Source organism: Phaethon aethereus (genome assembly GCF_964289735.1).
Source record: "Phaethon aethereus genome assembly, chromosome: 2".
NCBI lineage: Eukaryota > Metazoa > Chordata > Aves > Phaethontiformes > Phaethontidae > Phaethon > Phaethon aethereus.
The window spans coordinates 31,130,766-31,147,266 of NC_138582.1; the positions used below are offsets into that span (position 1 = coordinate 31,130,766).

The following is a 16,501-nucleotide window of genomic DNA, read 5'->3' on the forward strand; positions in this document are numbered from 1 at the left end:
TTTGAAGAGAAATTTAGCTAAAGATGAATTTTGATTAAACAATTTCAGTAAGGCTGGACGAGATGTCCTGATAGACTTCTCACTTGGACAGGGCACTGTACATGTGTTTTAGTATCAGTGCTGTTGTACTCCTGTGCAATACCGTATTGACATTTCTTCATGAATGGCTTTATTTTTCATGGCACTATAGTATCACTGAGCATTTGATGTAGACAATGCAGGCCTATCCTAATATGAGGGGAGTTAGATTCATCTAACCATCTAAAAGTAGAAGTGGAATCATTTCCAGTAGGCAGTTCATACAGCTGTTGCTGGGATTGGATGAGTCTTAACCCATCTGTTGCTACTGCCTACAGGGGAAGCCTAACAGTCTAGACACTTAGTTTTTAAATGTCTGTTTTTATACTCATGAGTGCTATTGTTGGACATGCTCACCAGCCACTGATTATTAATATCTGTTACTGAAAAAAATCCATCATACTTTTCTTTACACTTTGCAGCCCAACAAAGAATGTATATGGCAGCTCAAGCAAACACATTTACATTTATATTTTATCAAAGAGAAATACTGAAGAGAAGTAAATGCTATGGCTAGTGTGAACAGCTGTATAGGATGCAAGTGCAAACTTCATAGCATGTCACAAAACAATGACTTTCCCCATTTTTTTTGGTTTGCCATTAGATGACTACTGTGTGCAGTCTGTTTCTTGATCACTAGTAAAAGTAGAATGGTGTATCTGACAGGGAAACAAATAGATCATTAAGACTTTTATTAAAAAGCACATGTATAATAAGTTTGGCAGAGTACCAGAAAAAAAAGAACATTGCCAAGGCAGGAGACTGTCATGTCCCTCTACGTGCAGGCTTATTTTCTAAATAAAAGTTTGTGAATACATCATGGGGACTAGTGTGGCAAATGGTAAACTAGCTTCTATCTAATCCTTGAATAGCTGTTGAAATCCTTAAATAGCTGTTGAGCTCCTTTCAGAAGGCAAGACAAAGAAAACTACTTTGAAATGTCATATTCCCAACAAAAGGTGAGCTAAAGAAGAGGAAGAAAAGGAGGATTATAAATAAAATTTGTCAGTCATATTAAATAGACTATGTCCCTTGACATATGCCGAGGAAGATTAACTGTGACTGTTTTTTTCTTAGAAGGTCTCTTCAGCTTTTTCCTTTCTTCCTGTGCTGCTTTATCCTTGGTGAATGTCAGCAGCAGGAAGCTTCTTCAGAGACAATACAGAAGAGTATTTATTGAAAATTTGGAAGACAAATTAGGTTCTAATTTTTGCTACATCTTCTTCCCTTAAAGGATTTGGGATGATGCAGAGATAAGTCAATACCACGCTTGAAACACTGTGTTATTAATGGAAAGAAACTAAATACATGTTTTAAAATCTGGGATTGTTTAGACAGATGTGCTTCTTTCTAGTCCATCTAATCAGTGAGTGGATCATAGGGAAGACCTAGTGAGTACACACAGAAAATTCTTGACAGTATTGAAATTGAGACTCCTTATCCAAGTACATTGAAATTCAGTTGATTACAATTAGGAGATAAAACATATCTATTTTAGCCAACAAAAGTATTCTTCCATTACTTTTCTGTATTGGTTTCTCTCTTAAATCTAGACACTACAGTGACTGAAGGTATCAGTCATGATAAGCATTAGATAGTTAATAATGAAAACTTCACATTGAAGGCTAGAATTATGTTGAAAGAACATTAAAAGGGAAAATCTTAAACACCAGGAGAGCTAGAAATGATCAACTGAAGTTTCAGCTTTCAACCATAGCTGTTATATAACACTCTCTTGACCTCATTTTACTGTCAAAGAGAACTCAGTAGCTGGCACTTGAAAGAAATGTCGTCGTTCCCTGTTGACTATAAAAATTGCAGTACTTTGGCATTTTATTTTTATGATGATCCAACCTTTCACTCTACTGCATGTATCAGGGGAATCTTAGGCTTGTCTTACAAACGTGGCTAGGTTATTTTAATCATTTATCTTTGCCCTATATTCAGCTGTTGAGTCTCTGGATAATGTCATCAAAGTGAATGTGACCAGATATTGAATACATAGTTGTGTGTGAGGCAGGAGACACTGTCATATGAGACCTTGAGATAATCATATAGGCTGTGGCAATTTATCATCTCAGCCAGAGGGAGAAGTTGGACATCTCACAGAAAACCTGGGAAGTGAACATGTATGATGTGCTTACATATTAAATAAGAAAGCAGTTTGGCCAAAAACTACTTGTTGTTGTGTAACCAGCTGTGTTTTACTGAGTTCTCCCTTGGTAATGCTCATGTTAGTGTACTGTTTCCAGAATGTCAGTATTTCTTGGATTTGTAGGAATGCTGTCATTATCTCTGCTCTTACCTGCTCTTACTCTGGCAACAACACACCAAAATGAAAAGCATACTTTGCATAAATCGGCAGAGCATTTAACTGAAAGTGTAAAAACGTTTATCGGAGGTAGGCAGACAGCACACACAAGAAAGTAATAATCTCAGTGGGGTTTCTGAAATTTGGCAGCTTTGTCAGAAGTAAAAAATCCTTATTAATCTGCTGCTTGGGAGATTTTAGAAATGCCTTTGTTATGGTAGAAATTAACATACTTTAGGATGAACAGTGAAACAAAATCAGTTGCATCTGTACTTTAAGCCGCCATTTAGTGTAATATTGATTTGTTTTAAAATAGTAATCCAAATCCAGCTATACATGGCTGAACACCCAAAATAAAGAGTTGGAAGATTGCTGGATATCAAAAAAATGTGTCCATTCACAGAGAAGGAGACTCACAAAAGGCACTGAAATAAAACAGGAAATTACATATTTTAAAGACAGAAGAGCAACATCCACTTAACCACTTAAAACATTTGTCACACTTAATTTCCAATTCACAAATACTGGTGAATAAATATTTGAATTATCAATTATTCATAATACATGGCAAATGCACACTTGAAGTTAAACACATACTGCAATTTATAAAGTGAATAAATGCAATTTAAAATGCATGCAAATTTTTATAAATAGAGGTGTGTTTCATGTAGAACTAAAATTTTTGTAGCCTGTAGGACTTGATGATTTTTGGAGATGAAAGTATGTAGTGAGAGCTGCAGTGGTTTGCAGAAGATGGAATAAACTTACAGTTAAAAGCTGCACTGGAGCTGTTCATTCTGTCACTGACTATGCTGCATAGTTTCTGGTGATGGAAACCCACTTTAACCAAGTCAGCGAAAAAACCTAAAAAAATTACTGTCTCTGCACCTGCCTATTTTAACTGAAGATCTTTTACATGATGGCATGTTACATAAACCTAATTTTTCAGATGATTTTATTTTACACTTGAGTGAAAATCCTGCTGTTCAGGACTGATCTGAATCCCTGTGTCTTTCAAGTTGGGCCCTGTAAAAGCTGTGCGTTTTGTTTGCTGCGTTACTGAGCTTTGACCTTCAGGACAAAACTGGTTCCGCAACTTGACCAGCAAAAAGTAAGAACTTTACAGCTACTAGTTTGGGTGCCTAACAACCCTTAAGATGTATGCTGAGCTTCTTTCTCAGTTAGTTTCCCGCTTTCTGCCCATTTTCCTCTACATCTCTTAAAAAGAATAAATACATTTTTCTTGGGGCAAAAGTCTATGGCAATTGTATATCCACATCTGATCGAAGAGAAGCTCCTTTTCTGTAGTTTGAACATAAAATATACCACAGATTGTTAAATACGTAGAAAAATCAGTGGCCTCACCTTAAAAGGCACACACCAAACTGGTGGGAACTCTCAGCCCCCATCTTTCTGTTCCACAGCCCCCGTATGGACAATGGAAATGATGATACAACCCCTTCCCTTCACAGCAATGTCTGAAGATTAATACCTGCTTAGGAAGTGCTTGGGTACTACTATAATGATGAATGCTCAAGAAAAACTGGGAATAAACTGGTCTTTCATGCTAGGGCAGTGTTTAATGAGTGAAGTATAAATAAGCTCCAGTATACCCAGTGACTGATGAGGACTTGGCAAAACATACTGTTGATCACTGGTTATCACTGTCCATTGTATGTATTGACAGTGGAAAAATAGTAGCAGGCTGTTCAACTAATGCCCATGTCACTGTCAATCACATAAGGAGGGTTGATTTCTTTCTTCATGCTGCCATACCCTTCCCCTTTCCCTAGGTGTGATGCAGAGGTCACATTTACCCACCTCTTGCATTTGTCTCTGAAGTCATATGTAAAAAAAAATTGAAATCTGTTGATGAAAATCAACCGAGAAATGAGCATTTACTGTGCATTATTTGTTATGCCGTTTTCTTTAAAAATACCTCCAGACCTTAATAATTTCTGAAGTACATATTAAACCGACATGTACATGATTTGCCAGTGTTTCTTGAAGTATTTGGTTAATCATCTTCACACAGAAGACATCAAAACCCAAAGTATGCTCTCTTTTCTGAATGATTAAGCCAGGCTTCCCATAACATTTCACTAACAAGTAGGGCCATGACAGTCTGGTAACAATAAAGTGAAAGGGAAATACCTGTAATCCAGCCTCTGAAGTCATATAATCTGCTGTGGAGAAAAAGAAAAAAAATGGGAAAAGGAAAAAGCAATGATCTCAAAGATGTGAAAAGGAAAGAAAAGGCCAAGATGCAGCTCAAAAGAAATATAGGTTATTTTGATGGGGTAAGTTTTATTATAGGATCAATTGTCGGGGCAGGGATCTTTGTGTCTCCCATGGGGGTGTTAAAGCATTCATTACTCAACGTCGGTGTTGCACTAATGATCTGGACTGCATCTGGGCTCGTTTCTCTGATGGGTTCCCTCTGCTATGCAGAGCTGGGAACTGCTCTGCCCTTCTCTGGAGGAGAATACAGTCATATTAAAAGAGGCCTTGGATCCCTGCCTGCCTTTGTGTTTATCTGGACATCAACGTTTACCAAGCCAGCATCAAATGCTGCTCGAGCCTTGCTGTTTGCTGAATATGCCACCCAGCCCTTCTATGGCATTTGCCCTGCACCAGAAGTGCTGAAGAAATGCTTGGCCTTGGCCGTTCTTTGGTCCCTGGGGATTTTGAATGGCCGCAGTGTCAAAATGGCTGCTTGGGTGCAGACAGTTTTCACACTGCTGAAGATGATGTCCTTGTCTGTAATCGCCATCGCTGGCATAGTTCTCCTCGTTGGCGGGAGAAAGGAGAGTCTGGCCAGGTTTGAGGATGCGTTCAGCTCGGAGATCCCCAATGCATCACAGCTTGCCGAAGCCTTCTTCCAAGGACTGTACGCATACGGTGGCTGGTGGTCTCTCAATTATATGGCAGGTATCTCACTTCTCTTCTTTAGATTTTGTTCTGCAGTCACCAACTTGTCTCTCCTTCCAGACCATAAGATAGGGTCTCTCACGTTTCACGAAGTCCTGTGTTTTTGGGGGCTGTTAGAAGAGGCGTTGTTCCTCTCTGGGGAAGTTTCATGTGTCTTGTGCAGTCTACAGAATCAGACTGATGTTTTCAGAGGAGTACAAGAGCAATCAAAATAGTTCATTTAAAATCTCATGCATAAACAGACTTTTTCTTACCTTAAAATGTTGCATTTTGTCTTTCTCAGTGTCAGTGCATTTTTAGAAAAAGATTAAGATACTCGTGCCAAATTACTTGCACAGTAAGGACCAAATAAAAAAGATAATTGATTAATTTGTATTTAAATATCTGTACCTTCTCTGAGGTTGTGCAGCTGGTTTGTACATGGACAAATTCATTTTGAATTGTGTTAAAGTAGAGTAATTTTATGGGATATATAGGATGGTCAGTAGTCACTTCCTTGGGAAAAGAGAGTTTTGCACAGAAGGTGAAGAATCTAAGGAAAGTAGTATAAATCCTTTCATATAACTTGTGCTCAATTTTAAACATTTGAAACCTTTTTGAATATCCATTTACTTATACTATTCTGTATCTGATGACATGTGGCAGTAATAAATAGAGCAGTTTTTCATGAAAGCTGCAGAGATAATGTTCATAATGTTATTTATGCACGTCACGAGTTAAATGAATAGTGTTTTATTGTATCATCAGATTTATAGAATTAAGTTGTAAGCAAGTGGATGTTGCTGTTATGTCTTTAACCCTATTTATCCGTTGACCTCTATCACATGTAAAACATTAAATAAACTGAATGTGTGAAATGCATAACACAAAGTTCAGTGGTGAGAACAATGTGAAAATTGGATTAATGTTTAAAAAAATGACTGTAATTATTACAATCCAGCTATTCCAATTTTAACAATATGCTGCAATGAAAAAGATGATATAAATCAGCAAAGTATAATTTTGAAATCTTAGGATTTCCTTGAAGGCAAGCATTTAGCTTTGTAAGCCCTAGAAAATACAAAATTATTGATAATATATTAATTCATTTTCTGATCAGTTAGCAGTAGTAATAAATACCATACACTGGGCAGCACAGCTGTTTAGGGAAATGCAATCTCTGCAATAGTCCCCTTCTGAACTGAATTTCCTATTTTTCAACAGTAACTTTATTCCTATAAAACATCAGGTGCCAGCTGGATGGCAGGTCTGTAATGAGGAACAAAACAAATGGAAAGATAAATTTAAATCAGCAATTTTGGTGCTTGTCCTCTGCTGGGCTCGAAATTGCTAAGTGTATTTCTTACATTCAAAATAAATCCCAAATTCTTCGACAGTCCATATCTGAATTCCACTGTTGTGCTCATTGAATCCCTCTGGCTCTGTGCACTACAGCCAGCGCTGAGGCAGGCTCGAAGCTGATGTTCTGTGCAGGAGACCAAAATTATATTTGAGGGAGGAAAGGGATTTCTGTCTCCTAAAAATAGCTTAAGAGAGCTGCGCATTTGACTTCTCACTTTTCCCCCCTTGTGAGTTACTGGTTGGTAATACTCAGGAAGTCTTCTGTAAATGCTGAGGGAAGTGGGAAGGGGAGAGGGAAGGAGCAGGAAGGGATCAAGGAGTGAAAGAGATGAAAAAGACCCTTTTTGACTGAGATGAGGATGAATGATTAGGAATCTGGAAACCAGCTCCATGTTCTGCTGGGACTATCACATGGTTAGGAATGTGTGCCAGTGCCTCAGTTGTTCAGCTGCAAAATTTAGAGTTTTTTCTTACTTGGTAAGTGTAGTTTTAAGCTTAGATGCCAGGCTTAGCACTAAACAGTTTTCCTCTGCCAGCTTTGCCCTGGAAAAGATAATCAATAGCAGAATGCAGCTGGGAATGGCCCCCTTCTAAAGCCACTGCATTACTGCTCTTCTGTCAATACCTTCACTCTTTCCTGTTGCTTTTTCTGTATTTCCTGATACAGGGACAAAGAGAAAGGTTTTGTACAGGAATAGCAAAATACACTCAGAAAGTCTCAGATCAGGATTCATGAGGTGGTGTAAGAACAAATGATGTGATTTGAGAGTCTCACATTTAAGCTAGTGATTTAAAAGTACGGCTACTTGAAAGTTTCTTACCAAATCTATTTTCTAATATAAGTCAAATATGTGTTTATTCAAATCAAAGTTATTAGTACTTTTGTAGTTTTTTATCAGCCTATCAGACATCCATCCATCCCTCCTTCCAAGATAGTTAAAAAAAAAGCTAAATAAGAAAAAAAATTAAAACATGAAAGAAAATTTGGTAGGCTTCTTTGATAATAAACTATTTGAGAACCACTGTAGGACCTTGCAAGCAACATAGCTTTAGCAGCCATGATTAGGGGTTGGGGCAGGACTTTGGTATCAGTCTTGTCAAGCTCTGCACAGATTCACTACTGAAACACACTTGCAGAACCTACACTGCTTGCTTTATTAGTCTTTTTATATTGTATTTTTCAGAAGAGATGAAAAACCCTAGCAGAAATATCCCCTTAACTGTGATGACTGCTGTTCCTGCAGTAATTGTTTTTTATTTACTGGTGAACATCTCATATCTCACCGTCCTCACACCTAAGGAAATTGTCTCTTCAGGTATGGATTTGATTTTTTTTATTAAAAAGGTGTGGTCCATTAGCATACCCGTCTGATGTCAATTTACTGGGTTACTTCTGCTCATCTAACTTCACAGTCAGGAAGTTTGGGTTTCATTCTAAGTTTTAACAGAGAATTGTTATTAATTTTGCTGTATGACACAAGTTGGACTGAATGCAGACAGATGTTATGAAGTGTTGAAAATGTTGGCTTATACCTGCACTGTCTAAAAAGAAACGGGAAGTGTATTAAAACCTGGAAAATCAGGTGAAGAGCAGGTCTCTGCTGATGATAGAGAAGGCTTTTGTTCTCCTGTCATTTTAATCCTCTCTCCTCCTTCTTTCCCTACCTCATGGTGTCTCAGGACAAAGCCATTACTGTTTAGGAGGTGGACAAGTCTACCGTGATAAATAATACAGAATAGACTATGGGCACAAAAATGTAGACATTTCATGTGTGTGTGGGGTTATTAATGATAAATACTGTGATTCCTTAGAAGAGCCTATACAAAAGTCCAGTGCATGTAAAGCCTCTCTCAGCTCCTGTACCAGTAAGCTGTCTGTGAAAAGGTCCAAGAGGAGCTGTATTTCTCCTTGATTGTCCAAACAGCACCTTTTAAATACCACTGTAATGAAACTGAGTTGTCAGACCTTGCCTCCAGGAGTGACAAAAAACATACCTCATTTGGATGGATCAATTTTTTTCCCCCCACTGTGAAACTGGCTCAATAACATAAATGGGAGCGGTGTAACTCAGCAACCTTGTATTATCGCTCAGCCGTTGTCCTGCTATCTGCTGGGAGAGATGCATGCATTTGCAAATCCATCCTACAGTGAAAGAGGCAGAGAATACCAGGGTATCCATGAATAGCAGCTGTCCAGGTGGCGTGACCAGCCCGAAACATACCAGGGGAGCTGTGCTTATCTATGTTTGCTGAGGAGATAGCCTTAAAATTGCTAAATTTAAAAATAATTTAATATTAAAAATATTATTTAAAATTATTTGAAATAATAGCTCTTATTTCAAACATTGCTATACACTGCTGCGGTTCTTGTTCTTTCGCTAAATTTTTTTGGGGGGGTCATTTTCCCCATCTCTGATAGCTTCCTATGCTGTGCAGGTCACTGCAAGGCCTATATTCCTCATGGCAGTTGGTTATAGACGCACTAAATATTAGTCTTTGCTACAATATGGGCTATAGCTAATTTCCAAGCAATATTGAATATCTCTTGTTCAGAAACAATCTTTCACATTTCCCAGTTCCACCCAAAGCAAAACCTGGTTAATAACATGCTCGCTGACGCGTCCCTGCACGTACATGCACTCACGTTGGCAGTTTCCTCATAACAGTAGATCATGTCACCACTGTGGTCATGCCGGGGACTAATGCGTTCATTTTCTTTCCCCACATGGCTTTCCCCTTGCTTGTACGTTTGTGATTTGGGGCGGTGAGATGCAGCTTGCTCCCGCTGGGCAGTCCATTACCATGGTATTGGCCCCAGCAGGTTTACCCGGCTTGCTCTGGCGGGCAGCACTCCTTCTTGCTGTCACCCCCCCCCAGGAAATGTTTAGCTCCTGAATTAAATATGCTTAGGATTAGATTAGTCATGTTTGACCACTGTAAGAAAAACCCAGGCATTGCTGGTAAATAATAGGTGTTTCTTGTATTTTAAGTTTCATTTCTGTTGAGTCTGTCAGTAATTCAGAACATGGTACCTACACTACACTAATGTTTTGCTTTCTTGCAGTTGCTGTGGCAGTCACTTGGGCTGATCGAGTGATCCCCTCTGTTGCCTGGATCATTCCCCTCTCTGTTGCTATCTCAATATTTGGTGCCCTCAACAGCAGCATGTTCACACTAGGTCGATTAAGCTATGCTGGAAGTCAGTCAGGACATTTACCTGTTTTAATATCCATGCTTAACATCCACACCTGTACTCCAGCACCAGCCATGATTTTTTCAACCACCATTGCCTCCATTTTTATCATCCCCTCTGACCTTATTACGTTAACAAATTACTTTGGATTTTCTGCCTGGCTTATGATTGGATTGACTTGTGCAAGTCTGATCGTACTTCGATACCGGGAACCTCATCTACATCGACCATACAAAGTAAATGGAAATAAGTTACAAAATATTTTTACAGATTTTTTGAGTCACAGGTAACGTGCAAAAGTTATGGAGCAAGTGCAAGGCAAAAGTGGATAGTCACTACAAAAATACAAATAAGAATTGCAATGTTTAGAGCCTTATTCAAAAACTTTGCTTCACCGTAGAAGGAAAAGAAACAAACAGATGGTCTCTGCCCCAGAGAGCTTGCACTTGAAAACAAGAGTTGGATATGTGCAAAATGGGGGAGATGTGCAAACAACATGAAACCATGCTAGTGTGGAGCAGTAACCAAGAACAGTGTGGGATCCAGGCTGGCCATTCACGGTTAATTGAACCTTGACCTACTCTCATCTTTCCTGACATAACCACAGACATTACAGATACATTTAATTTCCTCTCAATCTAGCTGTCAGAAAGCTGGGTTAGAAGCGTACACTTATTGTGAAGGCTGCACCCAACCCTGAGTTTCTTTTAGGAGCCCATAATATCATATGTGGACAAATGGTTTTCAGGTACTGCCTGTCACTTGCTGCTTGATGGTAGGAGTCTGAACAAGTATTTTAGAAAAGATGCCTATCTTGTAGGCGGTTTGAGGTCAGATGAATCTTGTCCTGAGTGAGATTGCAGCAGCATGAGAAATGGTACTCTAGTGTGGCAAAGAACACATTATTACTCTTATGAATGAGGTATAAAATCACAGTTGGTCTGTTTATTTCCTAAACCATTTTTTTTCTTTCTCTTGCAGGTGTTTCTACCAGTTCCATTTGTGATGGTGGCAATGTCTGTCTTCTTGGTTTTAGCTCCCATAGTCTGGTCTCCAAACCTGCAATACGTTTATGCTTTCCTGTTTATGCTGGGAAGTCTTATTGTTTATCTGCCTTTTATACATTTTAAATTGCATTTTGCATTTCTTGATAAAATTACTTGCCACTTACAGCTCCTGTTGGAAGTCTGTCCTGCTGATGGATCTGCTGAGGGCAAATGTGAATAATGGCAAATGTTTAATCCCAGTACAACTAACAGCCAGTGGAGGATTTTGTTTAACTGAGATTGTAGAAGGTATGAGTTAGATGCTGGGTGTGATATATAGGTGTGCATGCATGTATGTATATGTATATACATATATCGTTCAATGTAGATATATTGCATGCTTATATACCTGTATATGCGTATATGCATACGCATACATATATAGACATTAGCATAATGATTTAATATGTATATATTTTTTATGTGTCTGTCTATATACATATATATATGTAGATGTATATGCATACTTATTTAATAGGTGCAAAGAATCTCTCTTAAACTGGTAAACTCTGTAAAACGCTCGCTCTTGCTCCTGAAGACACAGTTAAAATTGCACATATTCTTGCAGTAATAGAAATAAGACTAAATTACAGCAGAAATAATTATCAATATTATCATATAATAGATAGTAAATACATACTTAACAGCATCACTATATAAATATACTTTTGGTCTCCAAACTAAATTGGCTGGAATATTTTTAGTTCATAGTAGCTTGTTTATTAGAACTTCTGGTTTTAAAAGCTTCATACTTCTGTTCATCTGCTACCTTTTCTGTCTGAATTTATTTCTAATAAAAACCTTTGAAGAACATCATAAAATTGATTGAGACCTTTTTTAACCCCAAGAAAACTGTACATGGTGCATCTTAGCCATTTCAGAACAACACGTACAAATTCAGGGTGAAATCATATGAAGCATCAAATAAGGCAATAAGAATTATTTATCCTCTTCATCACAGAAATAAAATTGAAGTGGATTACTTTACTAAATTGTTTAGATCTTAGAATAAATATTACCTTATTCCTTGGTTTGTTTTCAGTATTATTGAGAAATAAGAGCATTTTTAGGCCCCATCCCCTCCATTTTTGTTTTGATTATGAAAGCAAGGTAAATAATTCTTTATTTTGATAATTGGGCCATATTATGTTCACTGAGTATTTAAACTTAAAAAAAAGAACAAGTACACAAGAAACATCATATACTTAGGTAATTAATCTATTAATATATGCTGTTATTTTTTATAATTACAATAAAACTACATGTGTAAAATGGTTTTTCAAACCAGTCTATTAAAGCTCAGCAATACAACCAGTAGATGGCTCCAGACTAACATCTGTCTTACACCACGACATTCTGGGTTGCTGGATATTGTACTGGTGAGAGAAATAGTTTTACAGACCGTTGTATTATAACACTTACAGTAGAATGAAAAGATTCTTGCTAGAAGATTAAATTCTCTGATATATCAAAAATTCAGAGATCAGAATGATAGATAGACTATACAGAACTACCCAAAGTGTAGGGTACCCATCAGTAATGCTGGGGCCCAATTGAAGGTTTAAGAGGATTTGACTTTGCACTGGAACAAGCCCCTAAATGAAAACAAGTACATGAACAAAGTGGCTTTTCTTACAGCTGGTGATGTACACAGAATGAAAATTTGAAGTAAAAAATAAACCTTTAAAAATGCTGTAGGAAGAAAAGTCCATGCAAGTGAGGAGTGAAGTGAATACAGCTAAGCTGGAGACTGGATCCTGCTGAAAACAAGGCAGGAATCAATGTTTAGTTTCACTCAATAGTGCTATTGGAAAAACATTTATCTTGCTATTTAAAAAAACACAAGACTTGACAAAATTTTATACAAGTAATGTTTTAAGAACTGAATTCTAGTGAGTATTAAAAGGAAGGAAGGATTAAACCCTTGTTTTAATATATAAATAAAAATGGAAGTCATAGGAAAAAAAACCTGTATGGGACAATAATATTGTGTTGTAGACCACATGGTAAGAAAAAGCAGACATCAGGGGGATGTTGCTCAATTGGATGTGTAATGTCGGTATAATTTCGTGTCAGTAGACCTACTTGAGCTTGTTTATAGACTTGAATTCCATAAGGAGTTGGGTACCTAGTGAATACATATGTCAGGGTATGTTTGGGTAGTTGGAACACGTGTCTGTTAACAACACCGACTTCGAATTTAGAGGTTTAGCAAAATCACAGAATCATTAAGATTAGAAAAGACTTTTAAGATCATCAAGCCCAACCATCAATCCAACACCACCATGCCCACTAAACCATGTCCTGAAGTGCCATGTCCACATGATTTTTGAACACTTCCAGTGAAGGTGACTCCACCACCGACCTGGCAGCCTGTTCCAATGTTGACCACTCTCTCAGTCAAGAAATTTTTCCTAATACCTAGTCTAATCCTTCCCTGGCGCAACATGAGGTCATTTGCTCTCGTCCTATCACTAGTTACTTGGGAGAAGAGACGAACACCTCACCACAACCCCCTTTTAGGTAGTTGTAGAGAGCGATGAGGTCTCCCCTCAGCCTCCTCTTCTCCAGACTGAACAACCCCAGTTCCCTCAGCCGCCCCTCATAAGACTTGTGCTCCAGACCCCTCACCAGTTTCGTTGCCCTTCTCTGGACATGCTCCAGCACCTCAATGTCCTTCTTGTAGTGAGGGGCCCAAAACTGAACACAGTATTCGAGGTGCAGCCTCACCAGTGCCAAGTACAGGGGCACGATCACTTCCCTACTCCTGCTGGCCACACTATTGCTGATACAGGCCAGGACGCTGTTGGCCTTCTTGGCCACCTGGGCACACTGCTGGCTCATGTTCAGCCGGCTGTCAACCAGCACCCCCAGGTCCTTTTCTGCCAGGCAGCTCTCCAGCCACTCCTCCCCAAGCCTGTAGCGTTGCATGGGGTTGTTGTGACTGAAGTGCAGGACCCAGCACTTGGCCTTATTAAACTTTGTTTAACCTTGTTAAACCTTACATTGACTTCAGCCCATTGATCCAGCCTGTCCAGATCCCTCTGCAGAGCCTTCCTGCCCTCCTGCCCTGAACCACTCCATGATCTCCCCCGGTACTGAGGTCAGGCTGACAGGCCTGTAGTTCCCAGGATCCTCCTTCCGGCCTTTCTTGTAGATGGGTGTCATATTGTCAAGCCTCCAGTCATGTGGGACCTCCCTTGTTAACCAGGACGGCTGATAAATGATGGAGAGTGGCTTGGCAAGCTCCTCCGCCAGCTCTCTCAGTACTCTTGGGTGGATCCCATCAGGCCCCATAGACTTGTGGGTGTCCAGGTGACTTCACAGGTCCTTACCTGCTTCCTCCTCGATTATGGGGAGTTCATTGTGCTCTCCATCCCTTTCTCCCAGCTCAGGGAGCTGAATACCCTGCAGATACCTGGTCTGGCTATTAAGGACTGAGACAAAGAAGGCATTAAGTACCTCAGCCTTGTCCTCATCCTTGGTGACAATGCTCCCTTCCATATCCAGTAAGGAATGGAGATTCTCCTTGCCTCTCTTTTTCTTGTTCATATATTTGTAAAAGCATTTTTTATTATCCTTTATGACCGTGGCCAGATTGAGTTCTAGCTGGGCTTTTGCCATTCTAATTTTCTCTCTGTATGACCTAACGAGATCCTTGTGCTCTTCTTGGGTTGCCTTCCCCTTCTTCCAAAGGTGGTAAACTCTCTTTTTTTCCCCTGAGTCCCAGCAAAATCTCCCTGTTCAGCCAGGCCAGTCGTCTTCACTGACAGCAGTTTCAACAAATCAGGGAACTCAAAAGTTCCAATGAAATGTAACATGAAATAAATTGCATTTGTGTATCTTTTTGTAATATGAAGTAGATAGTTTTCCTTTAAAAATAATAATCTAGGAAACAGCTCCGAAACAGATGTGGACATACCCCACAGTTTTTTATTGCCAAAGGGTCAGTCAGTAAAGGTGAGAATGGTTAGAACAAGTCAGAATTAAAACTTTGTGTGCAAACTTCACCTACCCACTCTGTGAAGGCACTTTAAAATGGCCTTTGATTATCACATCATCAACTATTCTTTCAATATACCCTTACTTCATTTATTGGATAGAATGGATGGTGCCCAGATAATTCACTATTATTTTCTTCCCATTTCAACCTGTGACCTTGCAGTTTATTTATCACTCTCTGCTCAGATGCTGTTCTTGATAAACATTACTAATTTCTTACAGATGTTTCTATGGTGTACCTTATTACAGAATTTGAGCACTTCAGAAAAAAACACTAATTTGCCTTTACTGTCATGAGCTGAATCAATGGTATCATCTTTGCTTTGCAGAAAGTGAATTAAGCTGATGTGTAGGTTGTACAAAAAGCATTTTGTGAAGTTTCCTGAGATGGATGGTCACATCCAGAGGGTAGTGGTCAACAGCTCAATGTCCAGATGGAGATCGGTGATGAGTGGTGTCCCTCAGGGGTGTGTACTGGGACCAGTACTGTTTAATGTCTTCATCAATGACATAGGCAGTGGGATCGAGTGCACCCTCAGCAAGTTTGCAGATGACACCAAGCTGAGTGGTGTGGTTGAGATGGCTGAGGGATGGGATGCCATCCAGAGGGACCTGGACAAGCTCGAGGAATGGGCCCAGGTGAGCCTCCTGAAGTTCAGCAAGGCCAAGTTCAGGGTCCTGCACCTGGGTCGGGGCAACCCCCAGTATCAGTACAGGCTGGGGGATGAAAGGATTGAGAGCAGCCCTGCCGAGAAGGACTTGGGGGTACTGGTGGATGAAAAGCTGGACATGAGCTGGCAATGTGCACTTGCAGCCCAAAAAGCCAACTGTATCCTGGGCTGCATCCAAAGCAGCATGGCCAGCAGGTGGAGGGAGGTGATTCTGCCCCTCTACTCCACTCTGGCGAGACCCCACCTGGAGTCCTGCGTCCAGCTCTGGAGCCCTCAGCACAGGAAAGACACGGACCTGTTGGAGTGGGTCCAGAGGAGGGCCACAGAAATGATTAGAGGGATGGAACATCTCTCCTGTGAGGACAGGCTGAGAGACTTGGAGTTGTTCAGCCTGGAGAAACAAAGGCTCTGGGGAGACCTTATTGCAGCCTTTCAATACTTAAAGGGGGCTTATAAGAAGATGGGGACAGACATTTTACCAGGGCCTGTAGCGATAGGACAGGGGGTACTGGTTTTACATTAAAAGAACATAGATTTAGACTAGATATAAGGAAGACATTTTTTGCAATGAGGGTGGTGAGACACTGGCACAGGTTGCCCAGAGAGATGGTAGCTGCCCCATCCCTGGAAACACTCAAGGTCAGGTTGGATGGGGCTCTGAGCAACCTGATGTAGTTGAAGATGTCCCTTCCAACCCATAGTATTCAATGATTCTATGATCCTTCAATTCAGATCAAGCACCTTGATGGAGAGCTGTTGATGGGGATTCAGGAGCAGCTGTGGATTTTTCTTTATCTTAGGAACCGGGGCAAAGAGCTGGGAATTGGTGAATACACACCTTGTATGGATATTCAGCCACTATATAGAGATTTCAGTTCTTCCACATCTAAAAGATGGAAACAAAGGAAGTGTGTCTGAAATTGTTCAC

At 39.7% G+C, this 16,501-nt stretch overlaps 1 protein-coding gene across 1 annotated transcript; it reads left to right on the forward strand.

Annotated features, from left to right (window-relative positions):
- The first annotated feature begins 4,201 nt into the window (after positions 1-4,201).
- On the forward strand, positions 4,202-11,161 carry SLC7A13 (solute carrier family 7 member 13). Its single transcript, XM_082014755.1, has 4 exons — positions 4,202-5,320; positions 7,846-7,977; positions 9,726-10,090; positions 10,836-11,161. Exons 1-4 carry the CDS (start codon positions 4,597-4,599, stop codon positions 11,079-11,081), a joined length of 1,467 nt encoding a protein of 488 aa, XP_081870881.1. The 5' UTR covers positions 4,202-4,596; the 3' UTR covers positions 11,082-11,161.
- The last annotated feature ends 5,340 nt before the right edge of the window (positions 11,162-16,501 follow it).